General features: G+C 35.9%; 1 protein-coding gene across 1 annotated transcript; it reads left to right on the top strand.

Annotated features, from left to right (window-relative positions):
* Nucleotides 1–2829: 2829 nt before the first annotated feature.
* On the top strand, nucleotides 2830–26855 carry ADAMDEC1 (ADAM like decysin 1). Its single transcript, XM_059177951.1, has 14 exons — nucleotides 2830–2987; nucleotides 4989–5104; nucleotides 5993–6069; nucleotides 6753–6831; nucleotides 8225–8301; nucleotides 9884–10070; nucleotides 10289–10351; nucleotides 11024–11095; nucleotides 11374–11543; nucleotides 11905–11986; nucleotides 12671–12801; nucleotides 13969–14146; nucleotides 24824–24909; nucleotides 26200–26855. The coding sequence occupies exons 1-14, from the start codon at nucleotides 2939–2941 to the stop codon at nucleotides 26204–26206; spliced, it is 1374 nt and encodes a 457-aa protein (XP_059033934.1). The 5' UTR covers nucleotides 2830–2938; the 3' UTR covers nucleotides 26207–26855.

The following is a 26855-nucleotide window of genomic DNA, read 5'->3' as shown; positions in this document are numbered from 1 at the left end:
CTTGATTTCAAATCAGGTCATGATCTCAGGATCATGGGAACAAGCCCTGACTTGGTCTCCACGTTCTGTAGGGAGCCTACATGGGATTCTCACACTCTCCCTCTGCCCTTCCCCATTCATGCTCTCCTTCACTCTAAAATAATTCAATAAAATTTAAAAACAAAACCAAAAAACTTGTGGTTATTGGCTCCTCCCCTTTTCCCAGTCAATGGTTTTGTAAAAGTTTCTCTTATGCAGTTCCTTCCATGTGTTTTCTCTCCCTCCCTCTCTCTCTCTTTGATAGTTATCTGGCTTTGGGTCCCCTTACTCCACCATCTTAACTCCTCCTTCCTATTTTATTTCATCTAATATTATCTAGTTCTCTCTACTCACCAAATGATGGGCTTCTAAAATCTACTCCAACACAATGTACAAACTTCAATTGTCATGTGTAGCATTTATATAAATTTTATCTCTTATAGATTTACCTTAATTAGATCTTGTTGCAGGAATACCTCAATAGTAAGGATAGTATCAGGGTTATCTTGGAATGCCCAGAAATGTAGTATTAACTTAGTATAAACTCAAAGTTAAGATAACTTACCTTGCAATACTGTTGGATAATTATTAAGCAAAATGAAATTCCTCTTAATAGAGTGAAAGTAGAATTTTCAACTGCAACAATAGTTGCCGAAATGTAATAAAACAGCTCCAGAATACTGAAAGACATACCTTATAATTCTGAAACTATTTCTAGCTAAACTACCACTAAAGAATAAGGTAAAATACTATCAGCAAAAATTAAAGAAAAAACATAAAAGTGCTTATCTAAGAAAATTTTAATGAAGTGTTTATCAAAGAACACAGTTAACCCAGAATGACACAGGTTTAAATTGCACAGGTATAAATACCACTTATAACTAGATTTTTTTTTTTGAGAAAAACATAGTATAATAGTGTAGATCTATTTTCTCTTCCTTATGATTTTCTTAACACTTTCTTTTCTTTGTCTTACTTTAAGTATACAGTACATACTACATCTGATATACAAAATATCATGTGTATATGTGTATCATATTTATATGTATAAGTGTTAATTGACTATGCTATTGGTAGGTTTCTGGTCAACAGTAGACTAAATTCAAAAGTTTTACCCAGATTTTCAACTGCACAGAGGGTCAGCACCCTAATCACCACATTGTTCAAGAGTCAACTATATGCTTCACTAGGAATTTCTAGTTTTTTAAAAATTCACAAGGAATTTCTGTTTTTTTTTAAAAAGAACTGATGTTAAAAGAACCTGTGAGCAAGGAAGGTGGTATATATGTAGTGATTTCAATTAGCCTCATCTGTATAAAACACACAACTAATGATAATGACTAACTTGGTCATGAGAATCATGATAGAAAAAAATATCTGACAACAACATGTAAGGTGGCAAGGAGTGGGTTATGGTAAGAGTTAAACTGTGCCAAAGCCTTTATTATTTGATACTAGAGATGTTTATTAATATTATATTCTGTTAAATTTTAATGGCAGCCCCTATAGAATGTTGACTTTCTGGATCAGCAAAATAAATATAAAATTACAAAGAAAACTTAAATGATTTAAAAGAATCTAGGAGGTCAGAAAACAGGCTAGACATAGAGAAGTAACTACAAAACGTACAATTATGTCCCAGTAAGTCCCCAAATATATTGGGAAAAGTAGCCTCAGCAGTTAAAGAGCATAGATTTCTAGATTGAGAGAACTATAAAGTGAAATGTAATTTGGTGATAACTCTCAGAGAAGTATTGTGTAAATGTATATGAAGAATCTCACATCAATTTACCGTTTTAAACTAAGTAATACCATTTCTAGCACCTAGTAATTTATCCATAAGAGGTAATTAGAAGTGGCAATTGAAGAAATATACACATACTGAGACATGCATAAAACACAAAAATGCTTCATGCTGTGCAAAAAAATAGGTTCTCAAAACCCTTTATACAATAAGAACTAAAGTTTATAAATTTTAATTTTCTTTTATTTCTTTTATTAGTAAATAGAAAGATATAAAAATGTCATAATGTTAAAGGAAGTTCTTTCCTGCTAATGAGCTGTTGGGTAATTAACTTTTTTTCTTCAATATCCTCTTGATATTTATGATTGTGAAAATGCATTATTTTTGTAATCAGAAAAATACTGTGATTTTTTTGCAGTAGTGTGCATCAAATGTACTTCATATACAGGATAATTTGGTTGAAGCTCATACTGCCAAGAGAATTTACATTACACATTTCTTCTATAGTCTTACATGTGTATGTGTCATGCATGTGTGTGTATTATCTTGTACAAACTTTATAAAAAGCTTGAGGTAGGTGCTGTTATTACCAGTTTTTACAGATAAAGAGATTAAAGGTCAGAGAGATTATAATATGCAAGTTTTTAAGGCTTTACCTAATAGTTGTTTTGTAGAGTCTGTGTTCTTTGTGCCAATTTCTCAAAATATATATGGACTACTAATATATATATTTTTTAATTTATAGATCAATTTTTATAAGATTACCGAATGGCAGTTGTGGTGGTTCAGTTTGGTGAGTAGGCAAATATGTACACAGGGATCTCAGTCTCAGTTGATGTTTTCCCACTACTATAGGAACACCAGGTCCAAGCAGCTGTCCAGATATAAATTCTTTAACAATCTGTAACCGCAGATATAAACACCTCTCTTAAATAAGGAACATTCTCATGATCTTGACACTGCAATTTCCCAACATTATTAAGAAACATTCCCTAATTTCACAAAGAATGCTTGATGTTTTTCTTGGTTTTTTTTTTTTTTTTTTGGTGGTGGTGATGTGTTTTTTTTTTTTTCCCCTTCCAGTTTGTAAAGAGAACTGGGGGAAGATAAAACTGGACTTCTAGAGAGACCAGGTTCGTGCTGTGTGGGACTTCTCAGCTATCTGCAGCAGGCAACATGTCTTTGGCACTACTCTCTGTCCTCTGGCTCATCATTCAAACTCAAGGTAAGCACTAAAATACCGACATTTTATACAAAAGTCAAATTATTTAATGCATTTTTAAAGTAACATTGAGAAAGTAGCATTCTTATATTACCGAAGGATCACTACAGTTTGCATTTGGGTATATTTACTCAATTTACATAAACTCCATGCTCATGGTCAAGGTGTTGTGATTGGTATAATAATTTAGTTAGGATATACCTGAAATTTTACTTCTCATTCAATAATGCTACTAGATCTATAATTGTATTTTCTAAAACACACACACCAAATAACACAAGAGGATTAACTTCCAGACCAGAAATCAAGAATTTTCTTGCCATCTCCAATGTTATCTTGAATAACATTGATTATTTTCTACTCCATAAGGAGAAAATCATCTATCAAGACACAATTTGACTGAAAACTGTGCCAGGATGGATGACAAGGGAGACGTTTAACTAAAATTAGCATTAAATTAGACATAAATATAGTATTAAGCAAAATTAAAACTTAATTGACCAACCGAAGAGTTGAAGACTAAAATCTCCTAAAATTTATTCTAATCTCAACCCCAGCAACTCTTTCCATTAATTGGATTCATATTCTCCACTGATTAAAGAAAAACTTACAGTAATATATTTATAAATTTCCTGTTCTCCTGTGTAACGAATCCTCTTTGGGATAATATCATAGCAGAACTCTGGGGGCTGAGGAGGAGGGAAAGTCTGGTTGATAATTTTCCTTCAGGTTCTCCACGTCAGCCAAGTATTAAACTGTTTGATGTTCCCAAAGTCACCCTGTCTTTCAGTGGGAAATTGGCTCTAAGCACAGACATTTATCTTTGAAAATGGGAGCATTTAAAAATAAAACTGACCTTATGATTGAACAATTAAAAGAAAAAGTAGATAAGCTGCATCTGCCATCTTCCTAGACTGGTGCTACATAATTTTACATATTTTATGTTATTCAATTTTTATAGTAACCTCCATTTTAGGTAAGTAAACTGATAGGAAAGCAAAATAACTTCTATAAGGTCATTTAGGTAGGACTTGAGACCATATCTTTTGGCTCTGATATCAGTTCTTTTCCTACTATACACAAGTAAAATACAAAATTCTCTATGTAATTATCATACCAAGTATATCAAGAAGGATATTTAGCCTACTTGCTATCTAATTTTCCTACTTGCTATTTGATACTTTGAAATTGCTCCAGCAGTGGATAACAAAACTTTGTTCATATGAAATCTGAAGTCTTGAGGCAAAGGCTAATGAAAGAAAGAATATAATGGTTTATTGTTATACTTAGAAATAAAATAGTGGTTAGTAGAGTCTTCCCTAATAATGAGGTATTACCTGCTTATGACAAATTTTATTTTTGGAAGGGGTAGTCAGGGGTTACACCACAAAGAGAAAAAGACATAGAAAGGAAAAACAGATCTCTGAGAACACTGAGAGAAAAATCTACAATTTTGAAGAGGACTACAGTGGAAGAGGGAAATGGACTACAGGGCAGACTCCTGGCTTCTATAATCTCCCATGTACTGAGAAATCATCTGAAGAATTATTTCATCATCTCCCTGTCTTTCCAGGATAAGTAAATAGAGCAAAATAAAATTTCTTTGTTATCATAGCTGATAGGAAAAGGGAGAAGGAGAAACTTGCTTTTCTTTTCTTTTCTTTTCTTTTCTTTTCAAGATTTTATTTATTTATTTGACAGACAGAGATCACAAGCAGGCAGAGAGGCAGGCAGAGAGAGAGTGGGAAGTAGGCTCCCTGCTGAGCAGAGAGAGCCTATGTGGGGCCTGGTCCCAAGACCCTGGGATCATGAAATGAGTGAAGGCAGAGGCCTTAACCCACTGAGCCACCCAGGCGACCCAGGACCTTGCTTTTCTTAATACTTAATTTCTGGAAGAGAATTCAGTCTTTCATGCCATTTCAACAAAGCCAACCAACCAACCCAAACCAAAACAAAACCCAAGACCTTTAAATGTGTTATATTAATATTATCTCTTTTCTCTAGCAATAGCCATAAATCAAACATCTGAATTAGAGCTCTATGAAGTAGTTCATCCTAAAAAACTACACATTTTACACAAAAGGGAAATACAGAACAACCAAACAGAGAATGGCAAAGAGGTAAGTAATGTGAATGATAGTGGGATTTCACAACGATAGAGCCAATAAAGTGCCTTTTTACTAATAGAGGTAATGCCTAACAGTTTAATTTTGAAGGCCATATCCATAGCTCCTCTTTGTCCAGGAAAGAATACAGGATTCTCAGAAACACATTTAAACAGCAGGAAGAGAGTTAACTGTTTCAATTGATCAGAAAGAATAAAGCTGCTTAGACATTTCTCCAAGTTTGGAGGCTAAGGGGAGAGCATAGGAAAGGAAGCATTTCTAGAATGTTTCTAGAAAGAAATGTTTCTTGCTAAGTTCACCAAACCATACCCTCACTTCCTGTCCCACAGAATTTCCTTTTCCTTGAGCATTTTGTCTATAACAGAGAGTTCGATATTATATCATTAATTAGCAAGATTTATAAAATTTATTAAAGATATTAACTCTCTGTTACATTGTCACCAGTATTTATAATTTTTACCTTAGTTCTTAGTAGTTCTTAGTTTATTTTCTTTAGTATATTTTGTTTGGTTTTAAAGAATAAAGAATAAAGCTACTTAGACATTAGACATAATAAAAATAAGTGCATTATTATATCACTAGTGATCCTTTAGGAAACACAGTACAGTATATTGTATAGTTAGGCAAGTAATAAGCCCCTATCTTACACAGTAAAGTTAGTTTAATCTGTGAGTATTTTTGCTGTATTATTGTATATTTTGGAAATCCATCTTAATGTATGATTTGTGCTTATTTTACATATTTTAACTATATATGAGAACTGTTTTAAACTATAGGCACTTGTAATTATTCTTCTATATATGACAGTATCATTATATTATAATTATTTCAGATAGACTCAGAAATACAAATTGATATCAGTATATTATTAAATATTTTTAGGAAAGATATGAACCTGAACTTCAGTATCAGATAACATTAAATGGAGAAGAAGTTGTTCTTCACCTGCAAAAAAGCAAGTAAGTTGTATTTCCTGAAAGTCTAATCGCTAGATTATATTAACAAAATATGGAAAAATAAACCTTCTTGAGACTCTATTTAGTGTGATTTGAGATAGAAGACATGAAACGTTGAGTTTTAGATGTTAATTAGATTGCGTTAATGTTAGCTAAGACGGTTGTTGCTTTCTAAGGAAATTACATGCAAAATATAAACAAAGAGCAACACAGATAATTTTTCTTCCTTAATACTTCTAATTAATTGAAAATCTTTTCTACCCATATGAACTCAAATTTTTGACATAGCTTCCCACTATTTTTCTAAGAACATTTGTAAGGGTCATTCAGGGCATAGAGCCTGGGGATGTGATTTCACCAAATTCTACATCTCTCTGATACAATGGTCTTTTCTGCATGTTTGTAACCCAGCACCCTTCAGGGTCCCTCTGGAGGCTGGGGTTTTGATGCAAAGAATCCCAGAATAACCCTTTTGAGAATAGAGAATTTGCAGCTGAAAAGTATCTAGGGGCATTTATTCCCTTGAATCTTATGGGCATAATTAATGCTTTGATTTGCTTCAGCAACAGAGTTTCAGTGTTGGAAAAGGGTCAATGAGTCAGAATGTCTGTTGTTTCTCACTGTCTCAGGAACATTATCCCTTATTACCATCCTAAGTGTACCTTGCAATTTTCTGAAATTTGCAGACACATCCTAAGGCCAGACTACACTGAAACATATTACTCACCCAGAGGAGAGGAAATCACTACAGACCCTCAGAACATGGTAGGTTCTGAATGCTTTCTAGGATTCTTTCTGGGATCTGGCACTTATGTTGCAAGATGCATAGTTGTGAGGACAATTAAAAAAGAAATTAAAGGACTTGGAAAGAAAGTGCTTGTCTCTGACCAATGAAACAACAGATGAGAAGATGAAAAAAAAAATCATAGTCATCTTTTTTTTTAAGGTAAAGATAGGAGGAGGCTTCCAAGTATTGCATTTGTAGAAGCAACCACAAGTTCACTTCCCTCTTAAATGATCTTGTCAAAAGTTAGAAATATTCTGCCCAGTAGCTTCTTGAAACATCATATAGCTATTTACTATTTTTGAATAATATATGCATATATCCTGAGGTCAGAAATGGAATATTAATCACTTAATTAATATAATTTTATATCTCATTAAACCACTATGCCATAGATATATCAAGGCCTAGATGTCAGACATAGAAAATCAACGCCAAGGTAAGAACAGGAAGAGAATACAAAAAGATAATCATGGAGTGTTACCAAGCTAAGTCAATTTCTCAGAGTCCCTCTCCTTAGGCACTCCCAAACATATATATCTCTATAAAAAGACAAAACTTCTGTCACAGAATGGGTCTTTATTCCCTTCCCACTAAAACTTCTCATTTCATGGATTTCTTGATTTTGCTAACATTTAAATTAACTCGTGCTCTTGTGTGAATGGTTTATGATATCTTAATTTGGTACTTTTTCCAAGCCCTCTACAAGAAAATCTTTACGATGACGAGGTTTTTTCCAAATCAAGAAAAACATAGATAGAATTTTAGACCCTAAAACAAGTCAGTTTATTTTGAACAAGAGTTTATTCAATAGCTTGAATAAATTTGTTGGATCATACATAAGTATACATAAGTGACCCCCTACTTCGTTTATATAAAGCACCAACCATGTCCAAATCTCTAGTTGTGAACAAAGTTTCTATGGTTTTGATGCTGGTGAAAGGATTGCACTAACATACCAATTAAAATGACAAGTTGGACCAGCCCCATGAAGGGCTTAGGAGTGGTAGTGTGACTTCTTCAGAATCCTGGAATCTAGAAAAATGGTTACCTCATATAATTGATATGTGATGCACAATGTCTTAGGAACTCTACTTTTACCAGGAGCCCTCTTAAGTTCACACTCCTTGGACTTTTCTTTCGCGCAACAGCGCCAGAAAGTCAATTCAACTACCAAAGTTGGAATTTCCAGGGTCAATAGTAGAAGAAGTTGTAAAATTTCTAAAGTTCTCACTATTTTCGTTTCTGGGAACTGGTCTGGCTGTTACCACTATTTGAAGAACCTTCCTACATACGCAAAATAACAGGTTTCACCACAGCCATGATATGTTTATTCTTGTAGTTAAAAAACATATTTCTTTTTTCCATCTTTAGGAACATTGCTTCTATAAAGGACACATACTAAATGAAAAGCGTTCTGTTGCCAGCATCAATACTTGTAATGGGTTGAGGTGAGTCACCTGCAAAAATGGTAAACATTAAGTACAGTTTTTTTTTTTTTTTTGTAAAGATTTTATTTATTCATTTGACAGACAGAGATCACAAGTAGGCAGAGAGGCAGGCAGAGAGAGGGGAAGGGAAGCAGGCTCCCTACTGAGCAGAGAGCCTCATGCGGGGCTCGATCCCAGGACCCTGAGATCACGACCTGAGCCGAAGGCAGTGGCTTAACACACTGAGCCACCCAGGTGCCCCTTAAGTACCATTCTTTACACAGAACTGAGTCTTCCTGGACATCATATCTTCTTATTACCTTGGTAAAATCTTCTGCATAGATAAAATGCTGTCAAACTGAAGATTACAGTATAACACTTGCAAGCATTTTATAATTGTGTTTAACATGATTTTTAACAGTGTATGTGTTCACAGACACATGCATGTATGTGATATTTCTGTTCACAAAAATAATTCTTGCCAATTAGGGAAAATTTGGAAAGTAAGAAGAAGTGCAAATAAGAAAATAACCACCACAAAATTGTGCTTAGGAGCAACTACTATTACTAACACTTTGTCATATTTGCAGTCTTTATGCATATAGATATATATCTTTTACATGGTTGCAATATGAAATAAAATATATGTAGTTCTTCTAGATAGTTCATGCCACAGTATATCATGAGCTTATTCTTAGATCATGAAATGTATTCACAGATATAATTTTTAATGACTATCTATCCTGTATTTGTAATCCTCCATCATATGAATTCATTTTGTATTTCTGAACTTATTTTTGCTTCAGGGGTACAGGTCTGTGATTCGTCAGTCTTACACAATTCACACACTCACCATAAAACATACCCTCCCCAATGTCCATCAAACAGCCACCCCAACTCTCCACCTCTTTTGCCTCCAGCAACCCTCAGTTTGTTTCCTGAGATTAAGAGTCTCTTATGGTTTGTCTCCCTCTGTGGTTTCATCTCATGTCATTTTTCCCTTCCTTCCCCTATGACACTTTGTTCTTTTTCTCAAGTTCTTCCTATCAGTGAGATCATATGATTATCATCTTTCTCTGATTGACTTATTTCGCTTAGAATAACAGCCTCTAGTTCCATCTACATCGTTGAAAATGGCAAGCTTTCATTTTTAAAAAGAAGAATTCTTTAAGCTACTACTAGTTCGACCTGTTTCTCTGGCTAATTTGCTAACGACTCTTTCTCTCCTATGGGGTTCTCAGCATCTAAATGCTTCTTTACTCTGTCCTCCACGATATTCCTAGGACCTGCCAAGAAATGTTTGCTAAGCATATAAATAAACTATGGACAAATATTACTGAACTTATGATATAAATTCTAAATTCTTTGGGATAGCTTCATCTTAACAATTCTTGTTCAGAATTTTCTAGTAAATAATATAAACTTTATTTTACTATTGACAAGTACTGATTATAACTTAAATCAACAAAAGTTAGCTGGAAGACCTATGAATAAAAACTGCATGCTTGAGTTTAGGATTTAAGGAGAGGTATGCTTTGTTCTGGTCGGTATTGTGACTCTGTGTGGCAGATAATCTTGAAATATGAGTGTCTGTATATCACAGGGGATATTTTACACACCATGACCAAAGATACATGATAAAGCCTCTGAAAAGCACAGACCAAGAAGAACATGCTGTCCTCACGTATAACCAGGAGGAGCCAGACCTTGCTAATTATACTTGTGGTGTAAGAAGTGTTGGCAGGAAACAAGGCCATATTCGAACCTCCAGGTCACTCAATAGCCCAGAAGTAAGTATAGATTTCCCATGTCATCATTTCTTCCAATTATCTCTGCAATGAAATATGGTATACCATTGTGTTTAACAGTTACTCATATAGGCAAAACCTATGATTCATTTATTTATTCTTTAACTTAATTTCCCTCTGGAAAAAAAATCTCATTGGAATTTTTTCAAATTTTTAAGATAAAAATGATTATTAATGATGTCATTTTACTCTTTGAAAAGGAAAAAAACTATCTTCAGGCTGAGAAATACATTGATCTCTTGTTGGTGCTGGATAATGCCTTTGTGAGTATGAAATATACATGCTTCTTGGGTGGTTAAGTTGACTTTTAAGTTTTCTTATCAAATGGACAAAGGAAATAAGCTCTCCTAGTTGAAAATGCAGACTCTGGTCACCTGACTGTCATGTCTTTTCTATATGCCTTGCTGGTCTTATTCATTCACTGACCCTTTAATGTCCATCTACTGCCAATATATTCAGATATTGGAAGTATTCTTAATACCAGATAGCTATAAGAAATCAACTCTAATGATAAAAAATGGGTTATTAAAATATTTTCAAAATTCTCACTCTATTACAAAGTAGATGCAAAACTATATATATTTTACAAATTATATTTGTATCTATAAAAATACTATAATCTGTGATCCTAAACTAGCAAATACTGCTTTATAATCAAATTTTAATAATATTGAATTGGTTAGAAATATTAAAATTATTAATTTGACTTCTTTAACTTAGAAATGGAAAACACTGAAATATCTAAGAATGCCTACTTCTTTTCTTACCAAAAAATTCTTACCTTTAAAAAGAATTTTGTTGAAACAGTGTTATATAAGTAAGACATGAATGAATAAACATTTATTTATGTTGAAATATGTAATTTTTGTTAAAAATGTTAAATCCTGTACTGTGTCAACTTTTTAGAAATTATGTTTGTATTTTGTATTTTACAGTATAACATGCATAAGGGGAATCTAACTTTGATAAGAAGCTTTGTGTTTGATGTGATGAACCTACTCAATGTGGTAAGATATTTGTCCCGTACACTTGTATTTCTACGTTGAAGCTTGGGGCTTTCCTATGGTTTCACCAAGTAAGGAGCTGGGTGGGTCACAAGGGATTAATGTCAGCAATCTTGGTAAATTTATCAGGCCAGGTTCAATGTCAAGGGAAAATCACATGTTACTTCTAGGATTTCTATTTTCAAAACATGAAACACCTATCCATCACTTATGTCAACAAAAGATCTAAGACAATAAAGAAACCTCAAACATTTTCATGAAGAAAAATGCTCTTCCGACAGATTTATAATACCATAGATGTTCAAGTGGCATTGGTAGGTATGGAAATCTGGTCAGATGGTGATAAGATCAAGATAGTACCCAACATTGGTGATACGTTTAACAACTTTCTGAATTGGCATCGTTCTAACCTGGGGAAAATGAAGAGACACGACCATGCACAGTTACTCAGGTGAGCATATGCTGGCCAGGGTCGGGTGTATGTAGGCAAGAGAGAAAAGTTATCCCAAAGGGTTCTTGCCAGAGATTTCTGCTCAATTGTATCTCCCCAATCGATTGTCAGAGAGCCTGAAGTTCTACCATTAGGAATTCACCTATAAGAATGTGAAGACCCATGTCATGTTTACTAAAATGGATTTCTGGTTGTGGTGATCATCTGTGATCATAGAATGCTGTGGAAGAGCAGAAGCTTTTCTTAGAGCCTAGTGAATATAAAAAGGGTGGAGCAACATGGGAAATCTAAAACATAACTGACAAAATCTAATGGTTCCAAAGACTCAGATTGTGACAGTATACCTGTAATTTTCATGCAGTGGAATTGGCTTCAGAAATGGACGTGTAGGAATGGCAGCCTCGAATTCCTTGTGTTCCGCAGCTTCTGTTGCTGTCATTGAGGTTTGTAAACTCATAATAAGACTCTCTGTGGTCCTGTGTCCTCTATGAAGACCAGAATGATGCCTTGTACAGGGTTATCACAAAAAACATTTGCTGAGTCAGTAAATAAAAGTAGAAATGAACCTACTGGTAAATAGTTGCACTGAAGATACCTTGGATTATGAAACAGAATCTCTCCTTATCTTGGCCCTCCCAGTAGTCTTCATTCTTTATTTGGTATTAGGGAATAAGAACAGGAATATTGGAACAGAAAGGGAACCCAGATACCCTCTGTGGCCTGAGCCAACTTCAAATTAATGATCTGCAGTATCAACAGTGAGAGAGGTTAAAGAGGTCAGAGAAGGAGCATTTTGGCATCATACAACCAAGTACTACCAATGTCAAAAATTATGACAATAGGTTTTGGAGGCCTTTGAATATGTAGTATGGTACTTCCTACAAAGAATGTAATTACCTTAATTTACTCATCGTTTACCAAGAACTCCTCATTAGCTCAGAAAATATTTATTGAGCACTGACTCAATGGTTGAATGCACAGGAGCCAGCCATTTCAAATGTTAATTCGACATTTTACAATAGCCAATGCCAGGAGCTAAATGACATTATTTTTCACCTGTCAAACTAATTTATTAAACTAGGAAATAAATGAACATAAGTAATAAATGTTCCTTTTTTTTTTTCCAGGCTAGCAAAAAGAATAATGTGGCTCTTGTAGGAGTCATGTCACATGAGTTGGGTCATGTCCTTGGTATGCCTGATGTTCCATATTATACCAAGTGTCCCTCAGGGAGTTGTGTAATGAATGAATATCTGAGGTGAGATCTTGTCATCCTTGAGAAAAAATATAAATGTCTTAAAACTTAAAGAATTCAGATGCAGTCTATATAGTGAATGGGTATTTCGTTTAAACAAGGGCTGTGAATCCCATTAATTCACCCTAGAGCCTCTTGATGCACAGGTTTTATCAGCTCATCAGGGCTCATTGTTTAAGATTTCCAAATAAGCCAAGTTAGAGATTATGAGAATGTTAACCATGTTATTTTAACTTAAAATAATTTTAACATTAAGCAACATAGTTTTAAACAATAACCAAGATATGAAAACAGCCTGAGTGTCCATCAATAAATGAATGGATTAAGAAAATGCTACACACACACACACACACACACACACACACGCACACATTACTCAGCCATAAAGAAGAATGAAATAGTGCCCTAGAAGGTATTATGCTAAGTGAAATAAATCAAACAGAAAAAGAAATATTTACTTATAAAGGCAATCTAAAAGATAAAACTAATGAACAAACAAATGAACAAGCTAACAAACAGATAAAAACAGAAATATGCTCAAAATACAGGGAACTAACTGGTGGTTGATAGTGGGGTAGGAGGATGGGCAGAACAGATGAAGGAGATTAAGAGATACAAACTTCTATTAAATAATAATATGTTTTCTAAAAATATGTATCTAATTAAGATGATGACAACTTTCTTATTTATCTCCATCACTAATCACTCAATCCATTTTTATGTTAATATTAATTCACTTCTAATGCCAGTCACTTTGCAAGGACTTGGGACAGAAAAATAAAAAGAATACTTTGCTCTTAAAGTGCTCATGAATAGGAAGAAATACATCCTAAGTCTGCAATTATTTCCTTTCACTAATTTATAATTATTATCTCTTAACTCTCAGCCCTCGATGGTGATCCCAAATGGTAAGACTCATTCATCGTTCCTGCCATGTAGGACGGTACTGAATCCACACAGGAATTTAAATTCTTCCAGTTCTACAAGCTCAGTATCTAGGGAAACGATTTTCCAACTAGTGTAGTATTTATGCTCCTTCGTGCTCCACATAGTACAGTCCTAAATGGAAAATGAATTTGGGATTTCCACTGAACCAGGTGATATAGTTAGCCAAGTCAGATTCTCATGTTAATCTATCATTAGATATCATGATTATTCTTCTGTTTACAGTTCAAAATTCCCAAAGGATTTCAGTGTATCCTGCCGTTCACATTTTGAGAAATACATTTTATCGCAAAAACCAAAGTGCCTCCTGCAAGCACCAACTCCTAAAAATGTGATAACAAACTCAGTGTGCGGGAACAAACTTCTGGAAGCAGGAGAAGACTGTGATTGTGGTTCTCCTAAGGTATGAAAATATCCACAGTTTAAAAGTTTATTAAAGAGTTACAGCTGCATGGGAATTATGGTGTTTTCTTTTTCTTTTCCTTCTTCAAGGAATGGTTTTTGGAAATTCTTTTTAAAGACAAACATAGCATCATAGCAATAAAAAAAAATGGGCTTAGACTTGTGGTTTTCTTTATTTTTTTTTAAAAAAAAGATTTTATTTGTTATTTGTTTCTTCACTTATTTATTTATTTAGATAAATAAATAGAGGGGAGGAAGTGGGTGGGGGAGAGAATCCTAAGCAGACCTCATACTGATCACAGAGCCCTATGTGGGGCTCTATCTCACAACCCTGAGATCATGACCTAAGCTGAAACCAAGAGTTGGAAGCTTAACAGATTGAACCACCCAGGTGCCCCACACTTGTGTTTTTAATACTTATTTTAGACATATTTTGAAAGGCATTTCAAAAGCCAGGATACACTTATGATGTGATTGTCTAAACTTCAATGGAAAGAAGTAAATCGTTAACTGTAACATGTCATTTATGATCCTTCCTAGACATATTGGTCAGAAATTCTTAAATCACCTAAAGTCACAGCTGATCAATTGTTGAGGAAAAACAATTACAGATTTAGAAGCAAGTTCTCTCCATAGAGAGAGCTGGCCTTCCCTCACCAAGCCAGTGTATAAACTAAGCCATAAATGAAACAGAGAAGGAGAGAAAAAAAAATCACATAAACCTATGGAAAATAGGCTATTAATATAAAACATCTAAGATAATCTTTATAATTAATAATTATTAATAATTAATCTTTATAAAAATCTGATCCTTGCAAGGTATGAATGTACTGTAAAAAATGTCTCTGACAAATATTTGTCAACAATCCCACACTAGTTTCTAAGAGAACATTCTGAGTTCCCAGCAATTTTCTCTTACTTTTAAGACTGAAAAAATGAGCTACTATTTGAAGAGATTTTTTATGTCAATCTGCAAAATGAATTTTTATGTACACCATATCTCCTTTATTACTCACAAACCTTCACAATGGGTTTTGTTATTATCCCAATTTAGAGAAGTGAGATTCACCAAAGTTAAGTAACTAGTTCCAAAGATCCAAAGCCAATAATGAACGAAGCCTGCTGCAACCCAAGATTAATTCATTACTTTAAGAGGCTCCACGACAAGGGGGAGGGCATATAATCTCTTTATGCTTCAGCTACTTATTCAGACATCTTAAGCTGTTGAACTACATTAGAAGATTTCATGGTGTACCAATCGTTTGTAAAGAGTATTGCAAAGATTCTTTTATGTATAATGAAATAAGAAATAATGGAAATGATTTGGTACTTTATAATAAATTAGATATAAGTTTATCTCATTCCTACTTGCTTGCATTCCCATATGGCTTCTTGGGTGGAAGACAACTATGGTTCACACTCCGGGGTACTTCTGATTTCATCAGGCCAAGGGCCTGTAGACAGTGCACACTGACAAAGAGACAGAGAGAATAGAACCCTGTCTATGTCAAGGGTAGGGTCTAAAATTCACTAAGTACATCATCCAGCCCCCATATTGCTTCCATTTTGTGCTGATTATCTTCTTATGGAGTTGAATAAAACTAGAGTTCAGGCTTATGAACAGCTGAATTTTAAATAGAAGTTTTTGTACCTAAAAAGTAGTATATAAACTTTATATAGTATCTTTTAGTGAATAATCCAAGGTTCCATGATCTCATATGCTATTTACTATTTTTATATATCCATTTAAGTCTTTTCCAGATCTTAAAAACCACCGTTCTACCGATCGACCTAGATATTATCACGTGAGCATCACACACTATTTTAGTGACTTTAACCATGCAATGCGTTTTAATATCTGCAGCGGCAAGTGTGTTCATTTTTTTCTTTTTATTTTTTTTTGGGTTTTTTTTGTTTTTTTTTTTTTTGTAAAAATTTTAATTTTTTATTTTTTATAAACATATATTTTTATCCCCAGGGGTACAGGTCTGTGAATCACTAGGTTTACACACTTCACAGCACTCACCAAATCACATACCCTCCCCAATGTCCATAATCCCACCCCCTTCTCCCAAACCCCCTCCCCCCGGCAACCCTCAGTTTGTTTTGTGAGATTAAGAGTCACTTATGGTTTGTCTCCCTCCCAATCCCATCTTGTTTCATTTATTCTTCTTCTACCCACTTAAGCCTCCATGTTGTATCACCACTTCCTCATATCAGGGAGATCATATGATAGTTGTCTTTCTCTGCTTGACTTATTTCGCTAAGCATGATACGCTCTAGTTCCATCCATGTTGTTGCAAATGGCAAGATTTCATTTCTTTTGATGGCTGCATAGTATTCCATTGTGTATATATACCACATCTTCTTGATCCATTCATCTGTTGATGGACATCTAGGTTCTTTCCATAGTTTGGCTATTGTGGACATTGCTGCTATAAACATTCGGGTGCACGTGCCCCTTTGGATCACTACATTTGTATCTTTAGGGTAAATACCCAATAGTGCAATTGCTGGGTCATAGGGCAGTTCTATTTTCAACATTTTGAGGAACCTCCATGCTGTTTTCCAGAGTGGCTGCACCAGCTTGCATTCCCACCAACAGTGTAGGAGGGTTCCCCTTTCTCCGCATCCTCGCCAGCATCTGTCATTTCCTGACTTGTTGATTTTAGCCATTCTGACTGGTGTGAGGTGATATCTCATTGTGGTTTTGATTTGTATTTCCCTGATGCCGAGTGATATGGAGCACTTTTTCATGTGTCTGTTCGCCACCTGGATGTCTTCTTTGCAGAAATGTCTGTTCATGTCCTCTGCCCATTTCTTGATTGGATTATTTGTTCTTTGGGTGTTGAGTTTGCTAAGTTCTTTATAGATTCTGGACACTAGTCCTTTATCTGATATGTCGTTTGCAAATATCTTCTCCCATTCTGTCAGTTGTCTTTTGATTTTGTGAACTGTTTCCTTTGCTGTGCAAAAGCTTTTGATCTTGATGAAATCCCAGTAGTTCATTTTTTCCCTTGCTTCCCTTGCCTTTTGCGTTGTTCCTAGGAAGATGTTGCTGCGGCAGAGGTCGAAGAGGTTGCTGCCCGTGTTCTCCTCAAGGATTTTGATGGATTCCTTTCGTACATTGAGGTCCTTCATCCATTTTGAGTCTATTTTTGTGTGTGGTGTGAGGGAATGGTCCAATTTCATTTTTCTGCATGTGGCTGTCCAATTTTCCCAGCACCATTTATTGAAAAGGCTGTCTTTTTTCCATTGGACATTCTTTCCTGCTTTGTCGAAGATTAGTTGACCATAGATTTGAGGGTCTATTTCTGGGCTCTCTATTCTGTTCCATTGATCTATGTGTCTGTTTTTGTGCCAGTACCATGCTGTCTTGATGATGACAGCTTTGTAATAGAGCCTGAAGTCCGGAATTGTGATGCCACCAACGTTGGCTTTCTTTTTCAATATCCCTTTGGCTATTCGAGGTCTTTTCTGGTTCCATATAAATTTTAGCATTATTTGTTCCATTTCTTTGAAAAAGATGGATGGTACTTTGATAGGAATTGCATTAAATGTGTAGATTGCTTTAAGTAGCATAGACATTTTCACAATATTTATTCTTCCAATCCAGGAGCATGGAACATTTTTCCATTTCTTTGTGTCTTCCTCAATTTCTTTCATGAGTACTTTATAGTTTTCTGAGTATAGATTCTGTGTCTCTTTGGTTAGGTTTATTCCTAGGTATCTTATGGTTTTGGATGCAATTGTAAATGGGATTGACTCCTTAATATCTCTTTCTTCTGTCTTGCTGTTGGTGTAGAGAAATGCAACTGATTTCTGTGCATTGATTTTATATCCTGACACTTTACTGAATTCCTGTATAAGTTCTAGCAGTTTTGGAGTGGAGTCTTTTGGGTTTTCCACATATAGTATCATATCATCTGCGAAGAGTGATAATTTGACTTCTTCTTTGCCGATTTGGATGCCTTTAATTTCCTTTTGTTGTCTGATTGCTGAGGCTAGGACCTCTAGTACGATATTGAATAGCAGTGGTGATAATGGACATCTCTGCCGTGTTCCTGACATTAGCGGAAAAGCTTTCAGTTTTTCTCCATTGAGAATGATATTTGCGGTGGGTTTTTCATAGATGGCTTTGATGATATTGAGGTATGTTCCCTCTATCCCTACACTTTGAAGAGTTTTGATCAGGAAGGGATGTTGTACTTTGTCAAATGCTTTTTCAGCATCTATTGAGAGTATCATATGGTTCTTGTTCTTTCTTTTATTGATGTGTTGTATCACATTGACTGATTTGCGGATGTTGAACCAACCTTGCAGCCCTGGAATAAATCCCACTTGGTCGTGGTGAATAATCCTTTTAATGTACTGTTGAATCCTATTGGCTAGTATTTTGTTGAGTATTTTCGCATCTTTGTTCATCAAGGATATCGGTCTATAGCTCTCTTTTTTGGTGGGATCCTTGTCTGGTTTTGGGATCAAGGTGATGTTGGCCTCATAAAATGAGTTTGGAAGTTTTCCTTCCATTTCTATTTTTTGGAACAGTTTCAGGAGAATAGAAATTAGTTCTTCTTTAAATGTTTGGTAGAATTCCCCCGGGAAGCCGTCTGGCCCTGGGCTTTTGTTTGTTTGGAGATTTTTAATGACTGTTTCAATCTCCTTACTGGTTATGGGTCTGTTCAGGCTTTCTATTTCTTCCTGGCTCAGTTGTGGTAGTTTATATGTTTCTAGGAATGCATCCATTTCTTCCAGATTGTCAAATTTATTGCCGTAGAGTTGCTCATAGTATGTTCTTATAATAGTTTGTATTTCTTTGGTGTTAGTTGTGATTTCTCCTCTTTCATTCATGATTTTATTTATTTGGGTCCTCTTTTCTTTTTGATAAGTCGGGCCAGGGGTTTATCAATTTTATTAATTCTTTCAAAGAACCAGCTCCTAGTTTCGTTGATTTGTTCTATTGTTTTTTTGGTTTCTATTTCATTGATTTCTGCTCTGATGTTTATGATTTCTCTTCTCCTGCTGGGCTTAGGGTTTCTTTCTTGTTCCTTCTCCAGCTCCTTTAGGTGTAGGGTTAGGTTGTGTACCTGAGACCTTTCTTGTTTCTTGAGAAAGGCTTGTACCGCTATATATTTTCCTCTCAGGACTGCCTTTGTTGTGTCCCACAGATTTTGAACCGTTGTATTTTCATTATCATTTGTTTCCATGATTTTTTTCAATTCTTCTTTAATTTCCCGGTTGACCCATTCATTCTTTAGAAGGATACTGTTTAGTCTCCATGTATTTGGGTTCTTTCCAAACTTCCTTTTGTGGTTGAGTTCTAGCTTTAGAGCATTGTGGTCTGAAAATATGCAGGGAATGATCCCAATCTTTTGATACCGGTTGAGTCCTGATTTAGGACCGAGGATGTGATCTATTCTGGAGAATGTTCCATGTGCACTAGAGAAGAATGTGTATTCTGTTGCTTTGGGATGAAATATTCTGAATATATCTGTGATGTCCATCTGGTCCAGTGTGTCGTTTAAGGCCTTTATTTCCTTGCTGATCTTTTGCCTGGATGACCTGTCCATTTCAGTGAGGGGAGTGTTAAAGTCCCCTACTATTATTGTATTATTGTTGATGTGTTTCTTTGATTTTGTTATTAATTGGTTTATATAGTTGGCTGCTCCCACATTGGGGGCATAGATATTTAAAATTGTTAAATCTTCTTGTTGGACAGACCCTTTGAGTATGATATAGTGTCCTTCCTCATCTCTTATTATAGTCTTTGTCTTAAAATCTAATTGATCTGATATAAGGATTGCCACTCCTGCTTTCTTCTGATGTCCATTAGCATGGTAAATTCTTTTCCACCCCCTCACTTTAAATCTGGAGGTGTCTTCGGGCTTAAAATGTGTTTCTTGGAGGCAACATATAGATGGGTTTTGTTTTTTTATCCATTCTGATACCCTGTGTCTTTTGACAGTGGCATTTAGCCCATTCACATTCAGGGTAACTATTGAGAGATATGAATTTAGTGCCATTGTATTGCCTGTAAGGTGACTGTTACTGTATATGGTATCTGTTCCTTTCTGATCTACCACTTGTAGGCTCTCTCTTTGCTTAGAGGACCCCTTTCAAGATTTCCTGTAGAGCTGGTTTGGTATTTGCATATTCTTTCAGTTGTTGTTTGTCCTGGAAGCTTTTAATCTCTCCTTCTATTTTCAATGATAGCCTAGCTGGATATAGTATTCTTGGCTGCATGTTTTTCTCGTTTAGTGCTCTGAAAATATCATGCCAGCTCTTTCTGGCCTGCCAGGTCTCTGTGGATAAGTCAGCTGCCAATCTAATATTTTTACCATTGTATGTTACAGACTTCTTTTCCTGGGCTGCTTTCAGGATTTTCTCTTTGTCACTGAGACTTGTAAATTTTACTATTAGGTGACGGGGTGTGGGCCTATTCTTATTGATTTTGAGGGGCGTTCTCTGAACCTCCTGAATTTTGATGCTCGTTCCCTTTGCCATATTGGAGAAATTCTCCCCAATAATTCTCTCCAGTATACCTTCTGCTCCCCTCTCACTTTCTTCTTCTTCTGGAATCCCAATTATTCTAATGTTGTTTTGTCTTATGGTGTCACTTATCTCTCGAATTCTCCCCTCGTGGTCCAGTAGCTGTTTGTCCCTCTTTTGCTCAGCTTCTTTATTCTCTGTCATTTGGTCTTCTATATCACTAATTCTTTCTTCTGCCTCATTTATCCTAGCAGTTAGAGCCTCCATTTTTGATTGCACCTCATTAATAGCTTTTTTGATTTCACCTTGGTTAGATTTTAGTTCTTTTATTTCTCCAGAAAGGGCTTTTATATCTCTCGAGAGGGTTTCTCTCATATCTTCCATGCCTTTTCGAGCCCGGCTAGAACCTTGAGAATTGTCATTCTGAACTCTAGATCTGACATATTACCGATGTCTGTATTGATTAGGTCCCTAGCCTTCGGTACTGCCTCTTGTTCTTTTTTTTGTGTTGAATTTTTACGTCTTGTCATTTTGTCCAGATAAGAGTAAATGAAGGGGCAAGTAAAATACTAAAAGGGTGGCAACAACCCCAGGAAAATATGCTTTAACCAAATTAGAAGAGATCCAAAATCGTGAGTGGGGACAAAGGGGATAAAAAGAGGTTGAAAAAGGAAGAAATAAAAAAAAAAAAAAAAAGAAAAGAAAAAAAAAAGAAAAGAAAAGAAAAGAATTTTTAAAAAAAGAATACACCTAAGAAAAATGTAAAAAAGAAAAAATATATATATTAGATAAACTAGTATAAAATCGTTAAAAAAGAAAAAGGTAACAGTTAAAAAAAAATTTTACCCGAAGGCGAGAAGAAAAAAAAAAAAAGAAAAATAAAAAATTAAATTAACTGCAAGACTAAAAAAAAATCACAGGAAAAAAGCCATGAGTTCCGTGCTTGGCTTTCTCCTCCTCTGGAATTCTGCTGCTCTCCTTGGTATTGAAACCGCACTCCTTGGTAGGTGAACTTGGTCTTGGCTGGATTTCTTGTTGATCTTCTGGGGGAGGGGCCTGTTGTAGTGATTCTCAAGTGTCTTTGCCCCAGGCGGAATTACACCGCCCTTACCCGGGGCCGGGGTGAGTAATCCGCTCGGGTTTGCTTTCAGGAGCTTTTGTTCCCTGAGCGCTTTCCGTAGAGTTCCAGAGGACGGGAATACAAATGGCGGCCTCCTGGTCTCCGGCCCGGAGGAGCCGAGAGCCCAGGGCCGCACTCCTCAGTGCGCGCTCAGAGAACCGCGCCCAGTTACTCCCGTCTGCCTGACCTCCGGCCGCGCTCCGAGCTCACCGAGCCTGCGACCGGTTCAAGGTAACACGGAGCTGTGAGCTTACTGTCGGCTCTGTCTCTGTAGCCGGATTTCCCGTTCCAATACCCGCAAGCTCTGCGACACTCAGACACCCCCGATCCTTCTGTGACCCTGCGGGACCTGAGGCCACGCTGACCCCGCGTGGGCTTCGCCCCGGTTTAGCCTCTGGAGCGATGTCTCTCAGCGGAACAGACTTTTAAAAGTCCTGATTTTGTGCACGGTTGCTCCGCCGCTTGCCGGGAGCCGGCCCCTCCCCCCGGGGTCTATCTTCCCGTCGCTTTGGATTCACTTCTCCGCCGGTCCTACCTTTCAGAAAGTGGTTGTTTTTCTGTTTCCAGAATTGCTGTTCTTCTTCTCTTCGATCTGCCTATGGATTTTCAGGTGTTTGCAATCTTTAGATAAGCTATCTAGCTGATCTCCGGCTAGCTGAAGCAGTCTCAGCTTGCTACTTCTCCGCCATCTTGACTCCTCCTCTCTCATTTTTTTCTTTTTAAAGATTTTATTTATTTGACAGAGATTTTATTTTAAAAAATAAAATATTTATTTTATTTATTTGACTCTTTCTGTGCCTACTTGTGATCTCTCTCTGTCACGAAAGAGAGAGAGTAGAGAGAGAGAGAGAGAGAGGAGGAAGCAGACTCCCTGCTGAGCAAAGAGTCCGATGCGGGACTCGATCCCAGAACTCTGAGATCATGACCCCAGCTGAAGGCAGAGGTTTAACCCACTGAGCCACCCAGATGCCCAAGGTTGTTCATTTTTTGAGGTGGAATTTGCATAATCATTCCTCAGTTTTCATTCTCCCATGTAGCTCTTGGTATTTTTTTTTTATCAGTTTGCTCACAAATACTATTGAGATTCTGACTAAAGTATATTAAATTCATATTTTGCTCTGAGGGCCACCAGGATTTTCACAATATGATTTTGTTTTATTGTTTTATCTTTTCTATTTTTAAAAAGATTTTATTTATCTATTTGAGAGAGAGAGAGAGAGAAAGTAAAAGAGAGAGAGAGAGAGCAACACTGATAGAGAGAGAACACAAGCGGGGTAAGGGGCAGAGGGAGAAGCAGACTCCCTACTGAGCAGGGAGTCTGATGTGGGGCTCGATCCCAGGACCCAGGATCATGACCCGAGCCAAAGGCAGATGCTTAACTGACTGAGCCACCCAGGCGCCTCCAAAATTTGATTGTTTTAAAAACTAGTTGCCTTTTGAGTTTCTCAGGAAAGTTAAATATAAAGTTCTTCATGTAGTTATTGCATATCATGAAGCTTATTCTGAAGTATTTTCTATTTTTCTTTTTGCTATTAGTATGCATAATGTTTACTTTTTGTATTAGGTTCTGCTGAAATACTCTTTTGATGTTATTTTACTATTATCTTAAAAAGCAATCTTAGTGACTCATCCATTGTTTTTAGAGTAGATTCTCTATTTTTTCCTGATGTCAAATATTTTATTACATATGAAGGATGAAAATGTGATTTATACTTTCCAATTATTATTTTACTTTCATACCTTTTCTTTCTCTCATAACATTTGTCAGAGTTTTCATAAAAATATAGGCTATAAATAATCCATGTCTTACTGTTTATTTTATTAGATATATTTTTCTATTTATCAGACAGATCTTTCTTTATAGATTATTTTTATTTTCTAATCTTTGCCATCTATCACAATAATATTAGTTGTTTTCTACCCTCAGTATCTTAATGTGATGGATGATATTACTTTATTCTGTTCTGTGGAGACACCCTTGTATTTTTGGTGGAAATAAAACCCTGTATAGTTGTAATGGAGAGTTATTATATTAATAAACTGTTGTTTTGTTAATATTTTATTCAAGCTTTTGCATCTGTATTAAAAATGAAAATTGTGTATGTATATGTATGTGTATACGCATGTGTGTATATGTGTATGTGCATATGTGTGTGTGTGTATGCATATGTGTGCAGATGTATGTGTGTGTGTGTCATTACCAGCTCTCAGTATCAGAATTATACAGGCTTAGCAAAATGAATTAAGAATTTTATTTATTTATTTATTTTTAAAAGATTTTATTTATTTATCAGAGAGAGAGAGGGGAGGGAGTGAGCACAGGCAGACAGAATGGCAGGCAGAGGCAAAGGGAGAAGCAGGCTCCCTGCTGAGCAAGGAGCCTGATGTGGAACTCGATCCCAGGATGCTGGGATCATGACCTGAGCTGAAGGCAGCTGCTTAACCAACTGAGCCACCCAGGCGTCCCTGAATTAAGAATTTAAAATTTTTTTTTCCTCCTCTCTCTCTGCCTGCCTCTCTGCCTGCTTGTGATCTCTCTCTGTCAAATAAATGAATAAAATCTTTAAAAATAATTTTTAAAAAAATGGGGCGCCTGGGTGGCTTAGTGGGTTAAAGCCTCTGCCTTCGGCTCAGGTCATGATCTCAGGGTCCTGGCATTGAGCCCCGCATCGGGCTCTCTGCTCAGCGGGGAGCCTGCTTCCTCCTCTCTCTCTGCCTGCCTCTCTGCCTGCTTGTGATCTCTCTCTGTCAAATAAATGAATAAAATCTTTAAAAAAAAAAATATTCTCCCTTGAAGTTTTAAATTAATTTCATGTAATATCATCTAGGCCAAATTTATTTGTGGTCATTCTTGGGTAGTTCTATTTTTGTCCTTTAAAGAGGTAGTTTTCATTGCACTTAACATTGTTTTCTATTATTAAGGTTCCTCCGTCATTTCCTCTGGAATCTATGTAGTGGTGTAATTTAGTTGAAAAAGTAAAATTTCTTCGTCATCTTGTACTAAAATTGTATGCACCTTGTCTATGGAAAAAATCCTGACCCCTTTCCCATTGTGTGTGTGTTTTACAGGAATGTTCCAATCCTTGCTGTGAGGCTGTGACATGTACATTAAAACCTGAGGCTGATTGTAAAGGAGACCCTCTGAACGATATCACGTAATACCTTCTTTTTCTCTTTTTTGTTCTCAAATATTTTCTCACTTTTATTTCAGGTTGGAGAATGATATGCTACCAAGTTCTGCAATACACTAAAGCACTATTCACTTGATATTTTTATTTATTGATTTTTTGAAATTTTTAATTTTTTTTTTAAATTTTTTTACTTCACATTTTTAAAATAATTCAGTTTTGGAAAGGAAAAAAACAGCCACCATACTAAACAAAAACAACTCAGGGTTGTGTGTATACTAATACACTAATGAGAAAAGTAGCTACATGGTCATCTGTGAGATGTGAGATTAAGACTGTTTAAATCTATGCTGAAAACTGTACATTTCTCTTAGGTTGTGACGAGTTTATTATAAACTGAGATGAGAGAAAGAAAAGTTCCTTTAAAAAAACCCCTCTGTTGATGAGCACATTTTACTCTTGATTAAGAATTGATAATTGTGATTTACAAGGTAGTCAGAAAAACAATAACATTTAAGAACGTATACTGTATGATTTGGCGGTTTTACTTCTTTTAAAGTGCTACAATAAGCAGTAATCCACATATTGCTTTTGTATTTTATAGAATCTTACATCAGTTGGGCTAGGGAACTCAAGTGCTCTGACTGAATATAGTATCTGTTTCAGTGAAATTAGTCTCTGAACAACAAAAAATCATGAATGGGGAAAATCTCAGGATAAAATATATGGGAAGTGTTATTACTCCCCACCCCCTTTCCTGTATCTTTTTTGGAATTGAACCTGCAGAGACATTATAAAGGGACTAATTCCTCAACTATCACTTCCTTAAGAAAGAACCAGCCGGGTCCTAAGACCAGAGCGGCGCTCATTCCCTCAGCAAGCCCCACTTGATAGAGCCTGCTGAACCCCACGTGTGGTCCGCTCTGCAGGGAGTTCTGGGAATTGTGCCCATTTTCTTACTTGGTCAGAGAGACAAAAACTTAGCATCTCAAAAGATATCCATTCAACCTCTCAGGGGCTTGGAATAATAGGTGGGCATGTTCCATTACTGGGCAAGATTGGCAATTTAGGTTCATGGAAAGGAGATTGGTCTTGGACTCAGGAAACTTTGGTTATTTTCTTAGTTCTGCCCGAAACTCACTCTGGGACTTTAACCCAAGTTATTTAATTCGTGTTCTCATCTATAAAATGGAGTTAGTGCTGTTGTCACTCAGTAGGTTTCTTAGTATTATTTAAATTTTATAAATGTTATCAATGCTACATGATATTTTATAATTTATAATAACCATGGCTTCCATTTTTTTTTCTTTTAATCAGACAATGAATCAAAAAATCCACTAGGACAAGAATCAAGAAATCTAAGCATACCAGGAATCTTGTACTTAGACATATTTTGGTTTTCACTTGCATGCATTACACTTCTTACATTTTTATCAGTCCAGCCAACAGGTAAACATACTCAGTGAAATTGCAGTTTTCTAAAGCCTGATCCTTAATGTATTTTTAAGGATGGTGAAGATTGTTGCCTAGCTCTGCTCTTTGGAGAACAAAAGAAATTAACCCTTGACCAAAACCCCTCACATTATGCAAGCTCAAGTCAGAACTGTAAAATTGCAAGTGGCTTCTGTTTTTACCCCACCCTCATTTTACTAGTATAGCCCATGACAAAATAAGACCCCTTGATAAGCAAAGCCTTTGATGGAAGAAGATAGAGCAGAATTCATGTGTCATGGACTGAGCCTCAGTATTCCACTCACCTTGCTCTTGGAAGTGTGGTAGTTGTCTGTAGCATGTCGAGATTAATTAAACATAAACGTTTTTCATTTTGTCATGTATAGTCTTCTCACCATCACATAGTGTTAATTTTGAGAAGTCTTCATGCTCACAATTTAGCTTAACATTGAGGCATGCTTCATTTATCTGTTGACTTAATGTACCCCATAATGTCAATGAGTAAAACTACAGCTTTTTGA

The sequence above is a fragment of the Mustela lutreola genome, chromosome 1 (assembly GCF_030435805.1).
Source record: "Mustela lutreola isolate mMusLut2 chromosome 1, mMusLut2.pri, whole genome shotgun sequence".
NCBI lineage: Eukaryota > Metazoa > Chordata > Mammalia > Carnivora > Mustelidae > Mustela > Mustela lutreola.
The sequence above is the reverse complement of the archived record's forward strand: the minus strand, read 5'-3'. Positions and strand labels throughout refer to the sequence as shown.